Source organism: Aedes aegypti, chromosome 3 (assembly GCF_002204515.2).
Source record: "Aedes aegypti strain LVP_AGWG chromosome 3, AaegL5.0 Primary Assembly, whole genome shotgun sequence".
NCBI lineage: Eukaryota > Metazoa > Arthropoda > Insecta > Diptera > Culicidae > Aedes > Aedes aegypti.
In genome coordinates this window covers 41,357,429-41,381,534 of record NC_035109.1, presented here as the reverse complement: position 1 = coordinate 41,381,534, position 24,106 = coordinate 41,357,429, and the positions used below count along the sequence as shown (strand labels likewise).

At 39.2% G+C, this 24,106-nt stretch overlaps 3 protein-coding genes across 4 annotated transcripts in view; all 3 read left to right on the top strand.

Annotated features, from left to right (window-relative positions):
- The first annotated feature begins 275 nt into the window (after positions 1-275).
- Positions 276-2,004, top strand: LOC5570559 (2-oxoisovalerate dehydrogenase subunit alpha, mitochondrial). The gene is made up of 2 exons (XM_001653165.2): positions 276-526; positions 587-2,004. The coding sequence occupies exons 1-2, from the start codon at positions 461-463 to the stop codon at positions 1,835-1,837; spliced, it is 1,317 nt and encodes a 438-aa protein (XP_001653215.1). The 5' UTR covers positions 276-460; the 3' UTR covers positions 1,838-2,004.
- A 2,055-nt stretch (positions 2,005-4,059) lies between these two features.
- Positions 4,060-5,729, top strand: LOC5570546 (acylphosphatase-2). 2 transcript variants are annotated; one of them, XM_021849899.1, is made up of 5 exons: positions 4,060-4,228; positions 4,287-4,376; positions 4,462-4,478; positions 5,362-5,471; positions 5,537-5,729. In XM_021849899.1, the coding sequence occupies exons 2-5, from the start codon at positions 4,325-4,327 to the stop codon at positions 5,649-5,651; spliced, it is 294 nt and encodes a 97-aa protein (XP_021705591.1). In that variant the 5' UTR covers positions 4,060-4,228; positions 4,287-4,324; the 3' UTR covers positions 5,652-5,729. The 2 variants fall into 2 exon arrangements, with proteins under 2 accessions (XP_021705591.1, XP_001653216.2); XM_001653166.2 differs by lacking the exon at positions 4,060-4,228 and having other exon boundaries at positions 4,235-4,376.
- Positions 5,730-14,011: 8,282 nt separating this feature from the next.
- The window catches only part of LOC5570556 (dipeptidyl peptidase 9), a 30,998-nt gene continuing 20,903 nt past the window's right edge, over positions 14,012-24,106 (top strand). Inside the window, exon 1 of the mRNA XM_021855023.1 lies at positions 14,012-15,910. Within this exon, the coding sequence (XP_021710715.1) occupies positions 14,745-15,910 (1,166 nt within the window). The 5' untranslated portion in view covers positions 14,012-14,744. The remainder of the gene's footprint in view (positions 15,911-24,106) is intronic.

Below are 24,106 nucleotides of genomic sequence, written 5' to 3'. Positions count from 1 at the left end.
GGCTGCCGAGAATATGTAAGTTCCCCTATTTATATTGTACTGTACAGCGACTCAACATAACGGAAAGTTAAAGCAAAGAAATTTCTGTCCACATCGAACACATTCGCATGGTGCCATGCGTAAGGGTACATCGGATCTTATTTTGTCCGTCTCCCAGGTACCCGCTGAAATCGCTTCCGATGAAACCACCACTGATGTAGATATTCCAACAAACAACCAGATTTCTGACTTGCAAATCAATACAACTAAAATGTTATGCCTCCACTAGGGGTCTTCTGTTGACCGTTCGCTAATGGGCGATTATTGCATACGCAAAACTCGTCTTATCACTTGCGCGCACACATCAGACCTTCATCAACAGAATACGTCGAACATTGACGTAATAAGCAAGGCGATCGGTTTGCAAAATTTGTTACTTAAGTTCCATTTTTGAGCATAGTTGCATTGAAAGGTGTCTAAAATGTCTCTGATGACCACGGCTCGACAGCTGGCTCGGTTTACCGGCCGGACACAGATGCTGACCAAGGTAACTTCCACTAGAAGTGACTCTCAAATTGGCGTATAATTACGACATGCTATCTTACAGTGCTTGGCAACAAAAATGGTGCACACTGAAACGCAGAACTCGGCCACCAGCGGTGGTGAGCGCGCCAGATTCCCTGGTGCGCAAGCGGCTTTCGTGGACAAGCCACTGATGTCGCTGCCGGAGAATTCCGAACCCATCCCAATCTACCGGGCAATGAATGCTGATGGTGTGTTTGAAGACCCAGCGCAGGATCCTAACCTGAGTCGCGAAACGGTTCAGAAGATGTTCCGCGATATGGTTCTGCTGAACACCATGGACAAGATCCTGTACGAGTCCCAACGGCAGGGTAGGATCTCGTTCTACATGACAAACTTTGGCGAAGAAGCCAGTCATATCGGTAGTGCTGCTGCCTTGAGTCCCGATGATTGGGTCTACGGACAGTACCGAGAGGCCGGAGTTCTGGTATGGCGTGGGTTCACGATTTCGGACTTCATCAACCAGTGCTACGGTAATCGAGAAGACGAGGGTAAAGGTCGTCAGATGCCGGTCCACTATGGATCCAAGAAGTTGAATTTCGTTACAATCTCGTCACCGTTGGGAACTCAGATTCCGCAAGCCGTTGGTGCGGCCTATGCCTTCAAGCGCCAACCCAATAACGATCGATGCGTGATCACCTACTTTGGGGAAGGCGCTGCATCCGAAGGAGACGCCCATGCCGCCTTCAACTTTGCTGCTACGCTGGATTGTCCGGTAATTTTGTTCTGCCGTAATAACGGGTTTGCCATTTCGACCCCCTCGAAGGAACAGTATCGGGGAGATGGAATCGCTGGACGTGCCGCTGGCTATGGAATTGCTGCGTTGCGATTTGATGGAACGGATATCTTTGCGGTCTACAACGCCACGAAACAGGCTCGGGAGTACGTGCTAAAGCATAACAAGCCTATCGTGCTGGAAGCGATGCAATACCGAATCTCGCATCATTCGACCTCGGACGACAGTTCGGCGTACCGTCCGGCCGAAGAGCTCGAAATCTGGAACACGGTCGAGCATCCCATATCCAAGCTGAAGAACTACATGAAGCAGCGCGATTGGTTCAACGAGGAAGAAGAGGAGAAATACGTGAAAGCGATTCGCAAACAGGTGCTCGCCCAGATCAACCAATCGGAGAAGATTCCCAAACCGGACTGGCGCGAGGTGTTCCAGGATGTGTACCACGAAATGCCGACCCACCTGAAGGAGCAGATGAAACAGATGGAGGAACACGTGGAGAAGTATAAGGAGCACTATCCGCTGAACGATTTCAAAAACTGAAGGCTTGAAAGGATCGAGCTTAAGCTTTTATTGTCCCCGGGTGGCAGTGAATAAAGTGCATTTATTAATTTGTTAAGATTCTCATGATGCTATTGTATGTCTTCCAGGCTGCTTATAGTTAATAGCGGCGTTTCGAAACAATAAACATTTTCTACCGTTTTATCTTACCATTGTGGCTTTTATTGTAAATTCGTTAAACTTCCTATGTAAAGCTAGGTATGTTGTTCCACTCAAGAAAAGTAAAAATTTCTGCGCAAGAAATTTTCTACAGTGAGTTCCATTTAAATTTACATTTCTTTTCAACTGCGTACTTCGATCAAAGAAAAATGTGTTTCTTGAGCATTTCTTGCAAGAAATTTCCCACGCATCGAGATAGGCGATTTCTTTTCTGTCGAAGTGCATACTTCCCATAACTCAGGTCGATTGCATTGAGCAGATCCAAAGATGCCAGATCATTTTTCAAGCAATCGGAGATAATTTTTTTTGTGGAAGAAACAAAAAAAATGTATCTAATATTACTAAACTGTGTCTGAGTCTAATGGCGTTTTCGTTTATTATGCTCATTATGCTGTAGCGAGCCTAGCTAACAGCTGTCAACACGTTTTTTTTTTTTGTATGGTCAAGTCGGATCCGGATCCGCCCTAGGTTCGACCCAAACGACCCAAACACAACAAAAATAGGCATATCAAAGATTTTGCGATCCAACATGAGCAGGGTCCAACTGTCAAAAATTGATTGTTTACATTTTTATAATTATTTGAATCATTTGATTATTGAAGGGGTCATGGAAATAGTTTAGTGACAAGAGATGTTTCCGAGTGCATTCGATATTATTCATTAGTTTATTACTGAGTCTGTCTATTGTCGTTTTGTGCTCAAATAAGTGAGATTTGAGATATGAAATTGTGTGGCTGACAGTTCAAATGTAGGAACAGGGATGAGAAAAGTACTGGAGCAAACATTTACCGCCTCTACATTTACATCTTTCTACACGACCATCAACATCCAAAGCAAACCATGACGGTTCAAAACAAAAAAATGTCACGGCTCTTCAAAAATGTAATCTTCTTCTTCCTAACGTTTTTCAACCCCGAATGCGAAATGACTCGAGCACAGTGGTGACACGATTTTTGCGGTTTTCGGGGTTTTGCATTTTTGCTCGATAAAGGCAGTATGAAATTGAACTTGTTTATATGTATCGTAACGGAATGATTATTGTCTTTCTGTTAGAGCTAATAGATTTCAATTAGTTGAAAACACAAGCGAAATATTAGCGATTGAATGATTTAACACTTTTTTCAATCATTCAGCTTGGAATGGCTGCCCGAAAATGGTCATAGTGGAGAGACAAAAACAGTCAAGCAGTGTGTGAACCGTTGGCAGCGCAACGCCTGATGGTATTGATGCTGCTGCTGCTTTGTGTTTTGGTGGAATGGCAGAATCGATGAACTGTGATGAATTGTGGTCACAGTTCCCAAGACTGTGTAGGAATGACAGTCGATGTGACTCGCACTCGGTTCCGTTTTCGTTTGTTTATTGCGAGCCGGGTCAACTCATCTTTTTCTTCTTGGCATTAACGTCCTCACTGGGACAGAGCCTGCTTCTCAGCTTAGTGTTCTTATGAGCACTTTCACAGTTATTAACTGAGAGCTTTCTTTGCCAAAGTTGCCATTTTCGCATTCGCATATCGTGTGGCAGGTACGATGATACTCTATGCCCAGGGAAGTCAAGGAAATTTCCATTATGAAAAGATCCTGGACCGACCGGGAATTGAACCCAGACACCTTTAGCATGACTTTGCTTTGTAGCCGCGGACTCTAACCACTCGGCTAAGGAAGGCCCCTACGTCAACGCCCGGGGGGCGTCAACTCTGACTGAACCGAACCTGAACTGAACCAATTACCCATTGTGCTCAAGCTGCAATTAATATATATACACCGTATACTGAAGTTATAATTCATAACATTGACTCGACATTTGTGTTTTTTTTTCCTACTTTAAATAAACTTAAATTGTACTTATACAATAATGCTAGCTTTATATACACCATTTTCTCTAAATTCCATGTATCGGAGAATAGTATTATTATCAGCGTTGAGTTACAAGCATATACTTTTATCACTACATGTGATTTCATTGAAGGTTTTGTGCAGATTACACTATCACTAGTATGAGAACCTACAAGCTACATGCTATACATATAATCTCAAAGTCTGACAATTGAGTTGTTATATGTATGTCCATTGATATGTAGATAAAATGTTTTCTAAACAAAATAGAATGCGACCACGCAGGCTCATTGAGGCTAAATCTCCTGATGTGTTCATTATTTGTAGTGCCCTTTTGGTTTGTTATGTTTCTCTGGCCGTGCCAATCGTAGCAACCGACGGTGTGTGTCAATCGAACCGAGCCGGTCGCCTTGATACTGACCCGTGTTTATTTGTTCCAGAAAGCGCTTGCAACCGGGAAGGAAAAGCAGCCGAAGAAATGGCCGGTAAATTGTTCGCTTGTGATTTCGAAGTTTTTGGCATAGTACAAGGTAAGATGGATTACATTTTTTGATATTGCGTTGTTATATAAAACTATGTAATTGTTTGTAATCGTATGTCCCATTTTTATTACAGGGGTTTTCTTCAGGAAGGTAAAGCTTTAAATAGATCCAATCTCAGTGTGCAATGTATCCACCTAGGGTGTCCCAGAAAAAAAAATGTTAAAGGTGCTCAACCTTAGAATGAAAAATATGCTTATTTGAAGAATTTTTATAGAATAAGTCAACTTTCTAAAAAAAAATATTTCTAGAGATCTCTTAATTTTTTTGTCGACTACTGTACAGAAAACTAGGTATTGAAAACATCTATATAAATAAAAATGGAATGGTGTTTGTATGTCACGAAATGGCATCCAAACGGGTCAACGGATTTGAATGATTATAATTCCGTTTTGTTCGTCAAGTGTTCCGACGTGTTTGTGTGTATAAAAATCCCAGGATATTCATCGGGAAAGTCGGGTAAACGAGCGTGAACGGAACTGTCATATTGTATGGGAGGTTCCATGACATGTTTCAACAGCCTATTTGATGGCAAGACGAAGTTTGCCGGGACCACTAGTTTAAAATAAACGTGAGAATTTCAATCCAAAATTACCGTTTTTGGTGAATCAATCTGGCGGAATCTTCTGAGGATTTTTAGAAAGTTGATTTGTTGTACAAAAATGCTATAGATAAGCATAACTATAATAGCTGAAGCTATTCATAGTCATATTGACGTTATAGTTTATAGATCAACTCGGCAGTTGTGGGGCCTTTTTTGGACTTCAAATCAAATTTGAATGTACAGTAATACCATAGACTTGTAATACAGTAATATTAGCTTTATATACACCGTTTATATGCATAAAATTCAGCTTCAGCACCATGGTTAATTGGCAGATCTTTTATTCTAGGGCTGAGCACCCTGACTTTCGAGCATTCATTTTTTTCCACACTCTCTGAATCTTAGCTGTAACATTCTTACGTTCTGTTGTAGTATACGCAAAAGCAGGCAACAAGCCTGGGGCTCAAGGGATGGTGCATGAATACCCGCGATGGAACCGTCAAGGGCCAAATGGAAGGGGAGGCGAAACCCGTGAATGAAATGTAAGATCATAGACGCCGTCGAGTGTTACGATCCGTTCTGGCAAAGTTTTATTTTACCATTGTAGGAAGCATTGGCTGCAAACGAAAGGAAGTCCTACCAGTCGAATCGATAAAGCTGTTTTCAGCGAAATGAAGGAAATATCGAAATATTCTTTCAATGACTTTTCTGTAAAACGTTGAGTAAATAATTTAAGATTGTAATAAACTCCTTTGAATAAATTCTTTAAATGAATAAAATAATATCTTAATAAATCCTCGAGCTGTTGAGTGGAATACCTATAAATGAATGAATACTAGCATAATAACTCTAGTGGAACGAAAGGTAAAGTACTAGGTTTTAATTTCATTATGTAGCGTAGATTATGTTGGTTCTCATTTTGCTTACAGTCGCTTGCCAGATAACCTTCATCGGCAAATCTCCGAGTATGAAATAAAGGCCTGTGCTCAAAAAGCTTAAAAGCGGAAATTGAAGCAGCCGATCCGAGGAGAATATGGAAAAGTTCGGGTCATCTGGGACGCCGCTGCCAAGGTTGATGGTGTATCACTAAACAGTCAACTTCTAAAAGGTCCCGCTTTCGCCAATACGGAGTGGTAGTCAGCTCGGACATCCAGGAAATGTTTCATCAAATCCGAATCCGAGAGGAGGACAAACATTCTCAGCGTTTCTTGTGGCGTACCAATCCGTCCGATGAACCTGATGGGCGTCGCAACATTCGGGAGCACCTGCTCCCCAGCTTCTGCACAATTCGTGAAAAATTTAAACGCTGAACAACATCGCGAGCGGTGTCCTGAGGCGGTGAGTGTTATCATTGACGACCACTACGTCGACGACTATTTGGCGAGTTTCGGATCCGAGGAAGAATCAGAAAAGGTAGCCCAAGATGTACTATACGTACACGGCAATGGTGGTTTCAAGCTGCACAACTGGCGTTCGAACAGCACTAGCAGGTCCGTCCCACTCGGGCTCACATTGGGTACCACTTCTAGTACTGTATTTGGTCCCTCGGTAGAGCAAAAGGTACCCAAGTTTGACAGATCGCAGTACATCTTCCACGGCATTCTAGATTAACTTATGAGTTATAAAATTTTGGGCAACTGCAAGGGACATCGAGGTCTTTAATGTGTCTTTTGCACTAGGGTTACTGGAACAACTGGACGAAGTGCAGCCCAAAGCAGGGAAGTCCGAGAGGGTGCTTGGAATGCCGTGTAGTCCGTCGGCCGATGAACTGTTTCTCCACTCAGATGACCGAAGATATGCAGACTCTGATCGAAACCCAAACTCGACCGACGAAAAGATAAGTGCTACGGTGCATCATGACGTTCTTTGACCCATTGGGGTTGCTTTCACCGTTTATAATCCACGGCAAAGTTCTGATCCAGGACTTATGGCGAGAAGGCACGGAGTGGGACGAACACATAAGCGATGATGTCAACGAGAAGTGGAAGAGATGGGTAAGAATGATCGTGTACATTGCGAAAATACGGATCCCTAGATGTTACTTCCACAAAACCACTAAAGAAACATACCAAAAATCGGAGTACCATGTGTATTCATCGAGGCTAGCGAAGAAGCGTATTGTTGCGCAATTTATCTACGCACGATCAACGAAAGAGGAGATCCGCATAACGCCTGGTTGCTACCAAATCGAAAGTCGCTCCGATAAAACCATGGTCGATTCCCAAACTCGAGCTCCAGGGATGTGTTCTCGGGGTTCATTGGTCGACATTCGTCAAGGAGAATCATATTTTACCCGTTTCAAAGATGGTTTTCTGGTGTGACGCCACAGTAGCACTGGGCTGGATCAAACCTGACCCCAAGAACTATCGACCATTTGTATCCTTCAGAGTATGCGAAATTCTGGAGAACACGACAAACCAGTAATGGCGCTGGGTACCATCGAAGGATAACCCAGCTGATGAAGCAACAAAATTGGGTAGTGGGCCATATTTCGATCCAGAAAGCAATTGGTTCCATGGCCCCAACTTCCTTCTTCTACCAGAAAGCGAGTGACCGCGGCCCAAAGAGCGCGTGATTGCCCCTACCGAAGAAATGCGTGCATCAATCCTTCATCATTGTTGGTTCGTACCCGTTATCGACATTGAACGGGTGGCCCAGAAGCAGCCGAAACTCACTGGACAACTCTCGCAAGCCGAGCTCGAGGCAGCTGAAGAAGTTGTTCTTAAGCTGGTGCAACTCGAATGTTACGCAGACGAGATTGCAGCACTTTCGAACAAAAGGCACCGAACGAAATCGATCTATCGATTTATCGACTGATGCCGATGTAGGGGGTGGGTGGGTGTGTGCATTTGAACGCGCTCAGTTTGCATTCCAGTCAAACTTTTGATTGAGGGATCAAGTATACTATAGGCATTGAGCAGTTCAAATATCTGAACCCGTGCGAGCTGGAAATTGAACGTGAAATGAAAACTATTCATGGCAGATATACACTGAAAAAAATCCACACGTTTGGTCCGTGTGTTTAAAATTATGGATCGATTCATGAACGTCAATGTCGATTTGTTGTGATTTTCTTACAAACTTCGTGTGTATTACACATACAATTCTTTAGTTTTGCTTCATGGACTGATTTATCAACCGACAATATGAATTCCATATTTTTCCACATAAGTTCCTAAAGCTTTCCAATTCAAATTCGTGTGCATCATCCTATGGGTGCATAGATCATCTCCCAACACGGATTCAGTGTGTTTAACTTATGGTTATCTCGTGTGATGATCATCATGTTCAAGTTGTTCGATTTGAAATCAATGAGCTGTCGATTTCCGTGTTCCTAATTTCCAAATTGTTAGTGATCAACGCATAGCGAACTAAATGGCGGTCGGACCTCTTGTCGAACGACAGTCATCATCATGTTCCAGAGAGAAGAAGCAAATTCTGAAGCTGAAAGTGTTAGACGAAAATTTACGGATTCGTTTTTCTTTCTATTAGTGAAGATGTCCGAGTGAATATGAGGAGTTCATTCTAATTTTCCATAAATAAAATGCATTACTTCCAGCATTGGATATAATGTATGGTGTTAGAGAAAAATCCGATTCCACTAACAGATTTTCCTATCTCTCAGCTTCGAATAAAATGAAATATGCTAATCCCGGGCTTCCCAAATTATGGATTTGTGACGCCCCGCTTGTTGCTGACTCACTTGTTTGAAAAAAAAAAAAGAAAAAATCAAGTGAGCTCACGACAAGCAGAGGAGCCTCGAATCCATATTTTGTCAAATTTCTTCTTTCAGTCTCATGACATTCATGTTCTATCACACATGACAATCTAAAGCCACTACATTCCGAATTTAATAAGCAAATCAGTTGGTTTTCATGATTTAATATTTAGACATTCATGTTTGTTTCTCATGACAACCTAATGTTGATACACATGTTATTATACCGTGAAGTAAATGACGAAATCCATATGGCTACAACACTAAAGTCGTGTGGTTTTCCTCATTGCGCAAATCTATAAGTAAAACACACGACCTTGACGTGTAGATTTTTCTCAGTGTTTATACGACATGTCGCGCGCAGTGTTGTGTGGATTGTTTGCCATGTACCGTTGGGCAGATTCAGTGGCGTAGCTAAAGTTTTCGGGGCCCGGTGCGGAGTCATATTGGGGGGCCCTTCAAAATAGGGGTGTGTGTTAATTGATCAGTCAATTCATCAAGATACTAACTTTCAATCAACATGAAAATTTGTGATTGAAAATAATGGACCTTGTTATTACTGACCAGAAGAGATTGAACGTTTCAATAAGGATTCCTCAAGTACTTCGACCAGACATCTTCAAAAGCATGCTTCTAAAAGTTTCTGTGGAATTTGATGATGTTCTTCAGATATCTAATCAAAATATATTTCTGATATTTGCTCAAACTTCCTTTCAGCTATTAATTAGAAGAATTTTTCAGGAGTACTTTGAGTGTTTTCTCAGACTTTCAAAAAAAAAAAAAATTATGATTGTCATTAGGTACTTTGGAGGATTCAATAATAATATTTTTCCAACGATATTCTCAGATTCTTTTTTAAAAGTACCGTTAAAAAATTCCACAAGAATTCCTCAAAGATTTTTTACAGGATTTCTTTAGAATTTGTCTAAGAATACGCCAAGGAATTTTTTTAGAAATTATTAGAGGGAACTCCGGAAATATAAATTCGGTAGTTATTTCTAAACGAAAACCTAAAGGTATCACTGATGAAATACATAATAAATTCCAACAAGAGAGAAGTCTTTTAAAAAAATCCTCTTCTAGATTTTAGAGAATGTCTTAGATGAGTTTCCAGAAAACTAATAGAATTGAAAAATTTTCCAAACCAAAATTTTCTAGAGGAAATCCCTGGAAAATATCGAGTGGAACACTTGGAGGAATAATTGATGTAGCATTTTGTGGTTTTATTTAAGCACTAAATGTAGGATGTTCTAAAATAATTTGAGAAAATTCTTTGAAAAAACTTCAACTTTCTGGAGAAATTTATGAGCATCGGCGTAAATAGGGAGGGGCCAGGTGGGGCCTGGCCCACCGAATCATGGGCTTGGCCCCCCGAAAAAAATAGAGAAGAAATGACAATATAGTTAAAACTAGTTTTTAGTATCAAACATTATGATGCATTAAATGCATTTTGAATATAAATTTCTGGATGATCATTGTTTGATAGGCAATAGCAATATGTAATTTTGAAACGTCACATACTGCCATATTGTTTCCTTTTTGCCTTTTCCCGATATTGAAGTTTTTTGAAGCATGTTTTAGAATTAGTAGAACTGGCTTGATTCATTTTTAGTGGTATTGTTAATTAGAAAACCAAAATCTCTTCATATTTTGAATCAAGCTGCGATATTTTGTGATCAATTATCTAGAACGAATCGTTGTTACTGGGAAATGTTTGTGTATGAGAGTTATGGTAAAGTTCTACAAAAAAAAAACTCAAAAATAAACAATGGTGTGGCAAGTAAACTTTAGTTTGTATACATTTTTCGCGAACTTTTAAATGTTTCATATTCAAATTTGTGGGTCATTGGATAAATTTGTCTCCGAGATGTCGGGAATAGATCTGAACTGCTGGTAAGTAGACGACAGTGAAGCAGTTGTATTCAAATGTGAGAGCAAAACTGTGAACATTGAAATCCCTTTACGTATAGTAAGATAGTGGTGCATTCGTACAAAACAACAACATTGAACCGTGTAAAGTCGTAGATGTCGCAACATTTTTTTTTTCAATGTTAAATTGACACCAATTTTCTGAAGTTTTTAGATTGAAAAGATAACAAAACCATGTTACTATTTGTTTCTGTAGAACAAACGTAAAACTTTGTTCATACTGAAGATTATTTTTAAACACGCTTTTAATTCTGCTATAAGTGTTTAAAATATGACGTTTAATTATTGATTTTTATTTATTTTTCCTACGCAACATTTTTTGGCGTCTTACGTAGGTTATATGGACATCACATCAATTATTTTTTTGTATTTGTTAACGAGACCCCAAATTCATATATTATCTTCAAAATTAGCGAAATTGGTCCGATCGTGCGATAAAAGTCACCAACATTTCACATTTTCACTTAGTTTTGTAAAAAAAAACTCTTATTTTTGAGCTTTGGGCAATTTTATTCTATTCTATTCTAAGCGCTTGCCCAGCCAATATTGAAAAGCATCCTGGAAATACCTAAATTTATTCAGGTATTTTCTTGTCAGTATTAATATTTGCAGAATATCAACGATATGATACAAATATTAAAATGGCCAGGCCCACTATGCAGACTTCGGGGTTGAAGAAGATTGAAAAAAATCGTGACGATTAGGTTATTCACGCATGAATAAACTGATAGACGCAACATTTTCAATTTAAAGAAGGAAGAAACGAGGACAACCGTACCAACCGTTTCGATTCAGGGTTATAGGTAAAATCGTTGGAAGTGGCGTTGCTAAGAAAGTTAATGCACACCTCATTGTTGTTCTCCTGGGATGGGTTTGAGCTTTGGGCAATTTTATTATGAAAAATTAGTAAGTAATCTGTAAACATAAGTTTATGGCTCGTATAAAGTATGTATGTCGTAAAAGTGTCGGTATTTTGTGTTCCGGCCAGCGAACTTTTGCCCCACAGGTGAAGCAAAAGTTCATTCAAGACAATCAGTGAAATTATAGCAAATATTTTGAAGGCTTACTGTATAGTAATTTCTTTTCAACTGCTATTGTTTTTATGAAAATTTTGATTATACCACTAATGTCGAACTATTGCCCTACCTTAGTCTGATTGGATATTAATAAATTCATGAGCAAAATACCTTCCATCCTGCTTTCTTCAAACAACTGTTATGGTACGAATTTGCTGACGACAGCTTTTTTTGAATACAAAAAAAAACCTGGAATTCTTCAATATGATACGGTAGCCAAGCAGTTTTAGGATTTAAAGTTTTTAACTCTAACAAAAAAGGTATTATTCAATCCTATGTTCAAATTTTGGTTTCGAGAGGTTTAGAGAAATGAATCGTTCGCTACAGTAATACTGAGCAACAATAATCCATATTTTCAAACCAGCAAGCGTTTTTTCAAAGGCTTGGGTTTTTTTTACTTGTCGGCTTCAAGAGGTTAGAATTTCACATTGATCTTGAACCTTAATTGACCTGATACATTTAAACCTTTATCTTGTTTTATAAATTTCCAAAAATCCTAGTTTAAATCGAATTGGAAAGGTAAATCCTGATTATAGTCTGCTTTTAAATCCTTGTATTCGGTTCGAGATCTATTAGATGGGGTTGAATACGTCATCTTGGCAATATGAAACGAAAAAAAAATATTTTTAAATACGTTTACTATTTTTCCATAAAAGTGACATTTGGTAACTAAGAAAATTGATCAAGTCTGATGGCTATTTACGCCCATGTTTATGAGGAATTCCTGGTTGAATTTATTGTGAAAATTTTTAAAGCAATTTCTCATATTTTGTGTAGAATAATCCCTGAAATAATTTATGGGGCAATTAAGGGGATAATTCGTGAGAAAATTTTTGAAAGATTGGTTTTGAAAACAACTGGAATTATTTCTGAAAAATTAGCATAAGAGCTTATCGAGGAATTCCTATATGATTTCTCAAAATCATTTTTACACGAATTACTTCAATGTTAGTCAACACCTTTGTAATTTTCCTGGATGAATTTTTGTGGGCAAATTTTATAGACAACTCAGTGTAATATTTGGAGAATTTGGTACAAGAATTTCTGAAGGAATCTTTCTAGGAAATCCTGTAAAAATTTCTGGGAGAGTTTTCGATGTAAATCCGTTATTGGACTGCTGAAAAATTTTCTGGAGTAAATGCTGAAGGATTTCCACAAAGCATATCTTGGGAAATCATTTTAGGAGAACTGCTATAGAAATCTTTATAACAATTTCTGAAGGGATCTCTGGAGAAGTTTTCGTACCTATTCCTTAGTTTTAAAAATTAAAAATCCTGAAGATGAAAGTCAATGAACTTATGGAGTAATCGCGTAGTAATCTCTGGAATCTCAAGAATTTACATCAAGATTCTTTGCAATGTACAAAAGGAAATATAGACTTTAGATGCACTTTTGTGTTAAAAAGTGAGACCTTTGTTCGCATTATCGAAATATGCTTTGATACTTTTCGAGAATTTACCCAATATTTCAAAAATATTGTGCACAAATATTCATTTTGGCTTTTCGGCTTGGTTCAGGATATGGCTCATATCAAAATGTTCCCAAAGCAGTTTATGGCCTCCTCTGGCTCAAGTTATAGAGTGCCCCCAGATATTGTATGACTAACAGACTAACAAAACCACGAAGTTCTGTTAGAAAGTAATGTTACCTTTATCAATATACTAGCAGTAATGCTCCCTTTATCAATATACTGGATTATATAGGGGCCTCTTCCTTTTACCAAGTCAGGTACCCTCAAAACCTGATTCGCCTTGCCTTGTTAAAAACTTCATTTTTAATGCTATGAGAAATTTTCACCATGATTTTGGGGCCCCTACGAATCCGGGGCCCGGTGCGGACCGCTACTGGGCAGATTTACTCTTATCAAGGAAAACATAAGCGCACTGTCCATGAAAACAGATTCACGTTCAACGCTCCGTCATTGTAATCATCGTCATCATCGGAACTTCAAAAGCAGTTTTTCTGTTCAAAACCGAAAATTAATCGATGAAAATGTGTTCACTGTGTTTCAGTTGGAGAATAGAATACAGTGAACACATTTTCCTGTGAATTTTGTTGATCTTGAACGAAAAAACTGCTTTTGAAAATTCCGAAATCAATGACGGATCCTGCCCCCTTCACCATGGCGCATAACTGATTGACAGTCACAGAAAATTGAGAAACTGAAATATATCTCAAGAAGCGCAATATTTATGTGGGGTGTGTAAATCATCAGAGAACATTTTTTGGAGTGATAGTTCTGTGGCATGGATGTGATTTCAACCCTGTCACCGGGGGATCTCTCACCTTCCCAATCATCATCATCATATCATCATCATCCCCACAGCTCGTGATCAAAACAAAGCCGCACAAACGTCAAGACGTGCCTTTTTCTCTGCGACGGCAAAAGTGCATCATCGCGAAGAAAAAGCCAAAGAAGCGACGAAAAGTTGGAGCAATCTTCTTTCTTTTGCAAACCATCAGCGAAAAGAGAAAGTGGTGGCGCAAGCAATAAACACACAGCTCGTATTTTGTGGCCGTCTTCGTCTATTTTCCTTGTTCTGTTTGTCTATCGCCATCCATAAAAAATAGGAATTTTCTTGTGCGCGATTCTGAGCAGAAGGTCGTAAAGTGATAAAACTGAAAGTCCTTCATTTCGTGAATTTTGTGAAGCTGCTGCTATTGGGAAGCTGCGTGAAAGAAAACGATGGCCTAATCTGTGAGAAATTCGTCTGTCAAAAATAAAAAAGCTGACAGTCACGACTACAAAGCTTTGATGGTGGTGCGGAGGAACATCAGCCGATAACAGGATAAGGTGCGAGGGTCGCCCGAAGTGTGTATGTGAAGTGCGTGTTAGAGTGATAAGGGAAGGTGTGTTCCTTGAGAACGATACGGGATCCGTAAACCGACCGGACCGGGGTTAGTATGCGGCGGGACACTCGCTGAAAGGATTGAGTGCAGTTACGTGAGATTTGCAAGAAGCGCAATTAGAAGAAAACGCAACGGCCTTCGAACTGGGTGAGCTAAATCTAGGTCAGATTCTGCCCATTTTGTTAGCATTGTTTGCCAACTTGGAGGAAGCTAGCAGAATTTGGGCCAAGATTCGGAAGAAGATGGACGGGACCAGCGTTGGGGGGAGTGCTGGAGGCGGAGGGTCCAGTGGTCCCGCAAGTGGTTCCGGGGGAAACGGAGGAGGCCGAGGGATCCGGGACAGCGACGACAGTGGCGACGAGAATGGCTTGGCCACTAATGGGCGGTTGAGGGCTTCATCGGATTCGCTGGTACGAAGCAGTGGGACTACCCAGAAGAAATCCTGGCTCGAGTTGAAGGCCATTGTCAACGATATGAGACGTCAGGTTGGTTCATTGCCGAGCATGTTCCCGATGAATGTCAATTTTAGGACACTGTCCGATGGCAGAACCCGAGTCTACTTTCTCAGTCCACCACCTGTCCTGGTTGCGTGGGATACGGTGCTGTACTACGCGGATGTTCCTCAAAGCGAAAACGATGCCCGAGCTCCTATGCGACTCGAATGGAATCGCGTACTGGAACCGATTATTTCCCACCTGTCGATGGGCAGTTCCCGCGAAGTGCAGTTGCTCATGGAACGGAAAAGATTATCCATATGGGGCATTACTTCCTACGAGTTGCACAAATCCAGCGGGAAGATAGTCTTCCCGGCATGTAACACATTGTACCAGTGTCTGGACACTGGCTACGGCGATGGAAAACTGTTCCCTTCCGAACTGAGAATCTTCCATCGATCATCTGCCATAGACCCCCAGATTTGTCCCCAGAACTCTGATCTCGTAGCGTACGTTTGCAATGGGGACATTTGGGTCGTGCATACCATTAGTGGCTACAGCGAGCGGCTCACCTACGCCCACGACGGACGAAGATCCTTTGCTGAGGATCCCCTGACGGCCGGCGTTCCGTCCTACGTCATGCAGGAGGAGTTCAGTCGCTATCAGGGCTTCTGGTGGCAGCCGAACAGCGACGACAAATTCTACCGGATAGTCTACGAGGAGGTGGACGAAAGCGACGTCAGTCTGTACACGTTTCCCTCGTCGCAATCTGTGGGCGGGGACTACGAGGAGTATCGATTCCCCCGGGCGGGATCACCAAATGCCAAATCGAAGCTCAAGCTGGTGCAGTTCCGGCTGTCGGAGTCGCTGAAAATCGTCGATGCGTGCATCAAGGAGCTGCAGTGCCCGCTGACGTATGCGTTTCCGTGGCTGGAGTATATCGTGCGCATCGGGTGGACGCCGGATTCGAACTAGTAAGTTTATTGTTAAAGTTAAAGTATAGGGGATCATACTAATGTTACGCAACGCTAAATTTGTAATTTTTAGACCCCCTCTCTCTCCCACGTACCAGGTTTTGAATGGAAAGCTTAAACATTTTGTATGAATCATCACATTCAGCCTGAAGTTCGTAGACACAAAAGTCAATTTGGACGAACTGAGATATACAATTGTAAAAAATAATGGAATCTTTCTGGGGGAATGGGAATGTGGGGTCGCGACGGACTTTGTTTTCAGGTTGGCCGATTGCGTTGCAGAATCGTTCTGTGGCGTAGTTGGTTAACGCGCTCAGTCTAACGTATTGGGTGTCGTGGGATCGAAGACCAGCAGAACGATTCCATTATTTTTCACAATTTTACATCTCTTCTCTTCTTCTTGGCATTCATGTTCTCACTGGGACAAAGCCTGCTTCTCAGCGTAGTGTTCTTATGAGCTCTTCCACAGTTATTAACTGAGAGCTTTCTTTGCCAAAGTTGCCATTTTCGCATTCGTAGGTATATTGTGTGGCAGGTACGATGATACTCTATGCCCAGGGAAGTCAGGGAAATTTTCTTTACGAAAAGATCCTGGACCGACCGGGATTCAAACCCAGACACCTTCAGCATGGCTTTGCTTCGTAGCCGCGGACTCTAACCACTCGACTAAGTTTTGATTAGATGTTGGGTGAATTTCAAAGCAATGGCAACCTTTTTATTACAAAATTTAGATTTTATCTTCTGACCTTAAGATTCTGGTTAAACTACTGTACTATGCAGTTGGGCTGCACTAGGCTATCACTCATCAAAATTACTTTCACTTAGTTAGGAGGGTGGGTTAGGAGCTCAATCAGACCCTTGAATGTGCAATGTGGGGTAGTAATTGGGAATGCCATTGACGGTGTGTAATCTTCTACGAGGTTTTCGAAAACCAACAACGCGCGTGCACCGGGTTGCGGATAGGAGCAAAGGGAGATCAATAGCATCTACCGTAAAATGGGGTGTTAAGGGATGAAAAAAAATTCGACACAAATTTCAAGCAACTTCTAGTATATCAATAATTGAACAAAGGACAGCCCTACCATTTTCTCGTCGTGTATATCAAAAGCCAAATACAATTATGAGGATCCTATGACAGATTTCTGAGATAATCATAAAAATGTGTGATTTTTGACGGAAATGCAAATTGGGGTGTTAAGGAATTTGAGTTTCGTAAATAAAACCGTATTTTCCTAACAACAAAACATAACCCCTTTTGGTCAATAACTTCTTCTTTCTGGCGTTACGTCCCCACTGGGACAGAGCCTGCTTCTCAGCTTAGTGTTCTTCTGAGCACTTCCACAGTTATTAACTGAGAGCTTACTTTGCCGATGACCATTTTTGCATGTGTATATCGTGTGGCAGGTACGAAGATACTCTATGCCCTGGGAAGTCGAGGAAATTTCCAACCCGAAAAGATCGTCGACTGGTGGGATTCGAACCCACGACCATCAGCTTGGTCTTGCTGAATAGCTGCGCATTTACCGCTACGGCTATCTAGGCCCCAATAACATTGATGCTTTTATTCAATTTCATAAGTTATGTTCAACCATAATCAGTTAGAATATCAATATTATTGAACTTGGAACCCCTGCAAATCGTAAAATTGTCTTGAAATGATTGTTATACTTAAATGCAACAGGATCATAGCCTATGTATTTGCAGATTACGAATACTATAAGCTATGCAGAGCATTAGCATAAATAATCTATAATATAAGGATAATTTCAACAAGCTTTTAGTTTTAATAGGGGAAACGGCCAATTCGCTCTGAAAATAAAACACTTCACTAAACAAAGTATTTGCATGCAACTCCCAGTGGCATGGTCGAAAAAATACTGAAAAAGAAACATGTTCCAGTATGAAGCGGAAATCTTACGCTCACTCTATAACACAATGTGTTTAGTGCCCGAGGAGGCTGGATAGTTTATCTAAAAGAGCTCAGAAATGGCTGAGTCTATATGCAGAGAGTTGCGCGAAGAGGCTTCTTTGAATGATTGTTCTTCTTCGTCTTCGAAAATAGCCCCTATTTGTTTTGCTGGTCTGCTCGATATGTAGACGGTTTGACAGTTCGATAGGTAGATTTGGTTTCACTCTTCGCGCAACTCTTTATTTATGGACTCTGAGAAATGACATAATATTATTATTGCTAACCACTTCATAGGATCACTCGCTCCAAAACCTATTCCAAATAAAAGAATCATTAAAACTTCCCAAATATTTTACCAGTATGATCAAACAAGTTTTGGAAATATTATCATGAAAAATCCCATATTTACTTTAATACGTTGTTATCAAGATTTTCCTACCAGTTTTACCGATTTTCGAGATTAGACATTTTGGTGATATTCAGTAACAAACAAAATAGACCCTTAAACTTTTACATTGCAGTTTTACTTCACGGAACAAGTCAAAATTATATTGGAATATATCACGCCATGAATCGAATGAGTTTTGTAACTTGGGATAGGTATCAGGTATCAGAAGGCCGGCTCCAGAGGCACGTTCCCCGCCATTTGGGAGAATTGTGCCATCGCCATATTTGAGCCTATTCCATCATCTACCCGATGGGAGAGGAAAGGGAAGGGAAAGATGGGAGGAAATAGGAGTGGGGTCCCTGGAAAAGGGAAAATCGCATAAGCGAATTGAGAGCATGTAGCTCCATACCACAATGGGTTCGAACAGCGCCCTAAAAAGGACACTGCAAAAAGCATGAGCGTAAAGAGAGCCTATAGCTCATTACCACAGCGGGTTAAGAATAACAGAATGTCCTGAAGATTCAGGTTTCTGAAATCAGTTTCACTTAATAAGTGTTAACCAAGTAATTGGAAACGCAATTACACGAAGATTGGATAGTTATATATCAGGTGATAATGCGAGCTAATTCATAAGCCAATTCATTCCCAGCAATGGAAGAATAGCAAGGACCCATATAAGTTTTACAGAGTTCACTGAATTCAGTTCCTTAAATTGAATTCGACGTGCGATAACAAGCTTAGACCTTGAGTTGGCCGAAGCAAGAGCTTTAAAAGCAGCCTGACTATCTTACATATTCCTTTACAAATAGCCAGACGTCAACTCGTCCCGCGAAGGGAGTTGTGAGGAACAAAGTGACAAGCAATTGTGGGATTCACTTGAAGCAAGGACAAGTGTGGAAACATTCAAATCACTAGGATTTCCAATGGACGGAGAGAATTCATAGAATTTGGTCACATCACTGCCCACAATCAGCACATCACTGCCCACAATCAGCAGACGACCTTTTGATAGGCAGTGAACAACAACTCGTTTGAAATCATCCATTGGGGATGGTTCATCATGTGGTAAATACACCACAAAACGAAAGACGTATTTCCTATTGAGGTCACCAACAGAAATATCAATTGTGACAGCACATACATCTCTGGTTGTTAACTCAGAAATGAGTGTAGCAACGATTGCTTTATTAACGAGCACGCAGACACGAGGCATGGAACGCGAGTTTGCCATTCCATGTTTTTGAAAATAGCAAAAACTGGGTCCACAAGGTTACCTAGAAAAAAGTTCACGAAAGTAAGTTTTTTGAACTTGCGCCACTTGAACTGTACCATTTGCATGAGTCTACAAAGATTGATCGTTGCTGATATTCTATGCTGAAGATTGGTTTAACTAAGCTATCCTAACCGTAGCCACTACCCAAACTAGGCAGGATTAAGCTTTTCGCAATCTCAGAACGAAAAAGACCAGCAGCGAAAAAACCAGATCGGTATCTCTTAAAAGTCGCCAAAGGCGAAAAGCACAGACTACACTGTGTAATACGCATAATGCGAAACCATAGAGGTGAAAATTTAAACTAAATTACAACGTATTAATAATCCCACCCTTATTTAGCCTCAGGCTTGAGACTGAAGAAGGGCAGCCGATTATCTCGGAGAAACACAAGGTCACCTGCACCATTGCTCCGGGTAGCACAGGAAGGGCATAATACTGTAGAGGGCGCCCTGGTACTCCACAGGCTCCGTTTGCGGTTAGGATTTATTTAGACCCCCCTAACCATTCATTCTTAGGCACGGTAAGCTTAAAGCCACATGAATTAGGGGTCACCTGTTAGGTGGATGTTTACCACCGGAACAGGCAGTCCGTAGTGTTAATTCTTAGCCAATGGAAACAACCGCTACCGACACTACACGGCTCTCTAGGCTGATCGGGAAAAGGAAGTTAACATTGATGATTAACTCCTGACGTGCCCAAACAGCCCAAAAAATCAACAAGTCAAAATTATATTGGAATATATCACGCCATGAATCGAATGAGTTTTGTAACTTGGGATAATTATAAAAGATAATCCCCTAACACCCCACTTATTTGCAAAAAGAGACTTTTTCCATAATAAATAGTAAAAGTCGAAATCTAGATAAAAATCTCCAAAGTTTTTGTCTGCGTTGTGATCTCAATTAAATATACTAATGTTCTAAGTTACTCACATATTTTTCTTAATAGTGTTTCATAGTTTTGTAGTTAAATGTATTTTGCCTATAAAATTCGAAAAAAAATGTTTTGAATCGTTTTCAATATCTAGACTTCACAATGCTTTATTTTAACAGACATCCCCTGTCACATAATGCAGCTCACAATCCTCCGAACAAATCAAGCATTTCAGATGACTGATATATCGATTTTTGACATTTTTGTGACTTGTCAAACCTGATGGAGAAGTTCAATCCCTTAAAACCCCACGAGTCCTTCACACCCCATTTTACGGTACCTAAAATAATAGAGATGATTAGGCAATGTTTAGCGATCTTCTATGGTGTTCTAGTACTATAAAATTTTTCACTCACTGGGAATTCTGGCCTTGATAATATCAATAGTGATAAAAACATAAAATAATACCTAATATTTAATAAGTACAATGTAGTAATAAATTAAATAAAATCAATTTTCTATACTTGACATGGTTTTGAAGACAATCAATGAGTGAAAAAACTACCTACCAAAAGCCACATCAGCTAAGGCTATACATATACAAATGTTGGTCATTGGGTCATGGCGAGCATTCGGTATGTATGTCTATGACTAATTCTTATCTAATAGGGACACTAGAAGACCACGCGGACAATTTCGAAACAAATTATTTTTATACATCGGTCTTACGATCCGAAAGGCTCAGCTATGCTGCAAAGTCATTTTATAAGCTATTCATTACTACTGTATAATTGTTTATAATTCTAACAAACCTACATAATTAACTCATTGCTAATCACTGTTCCTATATTCTCTATTCTCTTTTTCTCTCCTTCTTATCTGTTGCATGACTATGAACATCACTAATATAATGCATGAGCATGCACAATAAGAATAATTTCAGGATTGAAAGTAGTACATGGATAGCTGGATAGAATAGCTTCGAAAAGGGTGCTCAAAATATAATATTTCTGGTCAGGTAAGTATTATCATCAAGGGTATGTACTTTTTTTTCTATTATTAACACCTAGACCACACAAACAAATGAACTAATAATATCAAATATTTTTAAAATATGTTCATATAAAGCAGCATCGTCAATCAATGCAAAAAAGATAAAGTTTGTAAAGTTATCACCATCGATTGAATTGCGCTCTGTATGACGGATTTCACGCCAACTCGACACGCGATTGGCAGCACCCCTTCAAAAATCAATGAAACTTTCTGAATGTCAAAAGTATGTGAAACTAAGATACTTTGCATATTTTGTTTTTTTTCAAAATCGATCTAAACTAATATTTGGAAAGGGTCAAAGTTTTTTTTTACTTTTTTTTATAAACCCGTATAACTCAAAAACGGCAAGACCTACAAAAAAGTGTTGTATGGGGGACTGTCGTGAAATTTCCTGACGTTTTAGAAAAAAAAATGAAAAAATAAAAAAACATTTTCTACACTGAAAAAAAAAAAAATATTCAAAACTTTTAAGTCGATTCAAAAAAACGGCCACTTCAGATTTTGATCATCCTTAAGCAAAAAGTTTCGTAATTAAATTTACTAAAAGTCGTCCATACATTGCAAATTAGGCATATTTTAGAGAAAAAAGTTTTTCTAACATTGATTATTTTAAGCCCAAAATGATTTTTTTTATTAGTCTAGTATGACATATTTTCAAGTGATAAATGAGTTTTAATCACAAAATAGATCATATTTGTTTTATTGGGAGTAGTTAAAAGAAATAAAACTGAATTATACAGAGTTTTTTAATTAAATTCAATTGATCTCGCACCAAACCGCTTATGAGAAAATCAACTCCGTCTAACAATCCGATGGGTTTTTTATGGTTGAAAAGATATCACAATAATATTTAATTTCTTATTTGGTCAAAGCCAATCTTAACAGATGTCTGGAAAGGGTCAATATTATGCTTATGAAAAAAAGTCGTGGTTTGTTTTTATTTTTATTATTGCTATATATCCTAAAACGTAGTATCTGCACATGAATATTTACATTATTTTTGGGCTTTACTGAATAAATTAAATATTTTTGGTTCATCCTCTGAATTGGTATACCGTTTGGCTGCAATTTGTGTATCACTAATAGGCATAAAACAATGATATTTTTGGGTACCAGGGACAGTTTTAACCTTATCAAAAAATTCCACCAATTCCTCTGACATTTTAACATATTGTTCATTAGATATATAACAGAAATTTAATTTGGTGATACATGTATCAGTTTGTTTCACTGCCCAGTCGAATAGTTCTCGCGGAGTTGCGATTGTGTTTCCATAGTATTTTGCAAGACTTGCTCTTTTTGCCATTCGCTTGGGAGTGCCACCAATAGCGTCACAGGGGCCTTTGCCGTGGGATGTGGCAAAAAAGTGCCACTCTGCTTCCAATCCATGTATTTTCTTAAAATTACATAAGCTGATAATTTTTATTTTTAATTTTATAATGAGCTGCAGCTCCATCTGACTTAAAAATAACTTTTGATTTATTTAACAAAATTTATCAATTTTGAAATAAATAGCTGAACTGCTACTGTGTCATGGGTCTGATATTATAATAAAACTAACATTTTTCAATGTATTATCATTTTTATGGTAAATCTAAAATTGGTGTATCGTTGCTTGGGAATTATTCCAGTGATATCCTTGAGCAGCGTTTTCATTTTCAGAAAAGTCGCTAATTACCAGTATTTAACCTTGTTTTAAGGAGTCTTTTTTGTTTCGTAGAAAAGCAGACTGTTATTTGCAAATAAAATCATGAGCATCAAAAGCTTATCAACTTGTTTTTAGGTAGATAACAATAGAAACATATTCATTATTTCTTATTCATCTGGCGTCCAACGCAGGTACGTTTAGTAAGTTTTTTTTTCCACAAAACTTTTTCTAGAAGAGAATTTAATGGGGTATGGATAAGGTTGTTACTTTTCAATGTTTGCAACAGGCATGCGAATTGTTAACACTTTCTACCGCCGTTCATCGATTCAGCCAGTCAACCACAAAACAAAGCAGCAGCAGCACCAATACCATCAGGCGCTACGCTGCCAACGGTTCATACACTGCTTGAATGTTTTTTTCCTCCTCGATGACCGTTTTCGGGCAGCTGTCCCGAAGTGAATGATGGGAAAAACTTTTAAATAGTTCAATCGCTAATATTTCACTTGTGTTTTCAACTAATTGAAATCTATTAGCGCTAACAACAAGAGCACAATCATTCAACGGGATACAAATAAACGAGTTCAATTTTATGCTGCATTTATCGGGCAAAATTGCAAAACCACGAAAACTGGAAAAATCGTGTCACCACTGTGCTCGATTCTTTTCGCATTCAGGTTTGAATAGCAGTTGGGAAGATTGCCTGCATTTAAAAAAAAACATAATCACTGTATAATTCCGTTTTTTAACTATTCTCAATAAAAAATACAATCTATTTTCTGATTCAAACACATTTATCACTTGAAAACATATTTGACGGTTTAAAACAAAATCTTTGAAAAAATAAATTTCAGTTTGGTACTTAAAAAATTTGAAGTTAGAAAAACTTTTTTCCCTAAAATATGCCCAAATTTGCAATGTATGGACGACTTTTAGTAAATTTAATTACGATAATTTTTTCTTAAGGATGATTAAAATTTGAAATGGCCGTTTTTTTTTAAATCGACTTTAAAGTTTTGAATATATTTTTTCAGTGTAGAAAATAAAATAAATAA

Excerpts from the sequence above, each read along its gene's own strand:
- LOC5570559 (XM_001653165.2), top strand. The coding sequence starts at position 461 with ATGTCTCTGATGACCACGGCTCGACAGCTGGCTCGGTTTACCGGCCGG. Across the intron at positions 527-586 it reads GGACACAGATGCTGACCAAG|TGCTTGGCAACAAAAATGGT; the intron begins GTAACTTCCACT and ends GCTATCTTACAG.
- LOC5570546 (XM_021849899.1), top strand. The coding sequence starts at position 4,325 with ATGGCCGGTAAATTGTTCGCTTGTGATTTCGAAGTTTTTGGCATAGTA. Across the intron at positions 5,472-5,536 it reads GCGAAACCCGTGAATGAAAT|GAAGCATTGGCTGCAAACGA; the intron begins GTAAGATCATAG and ends TTACCATTGTAG.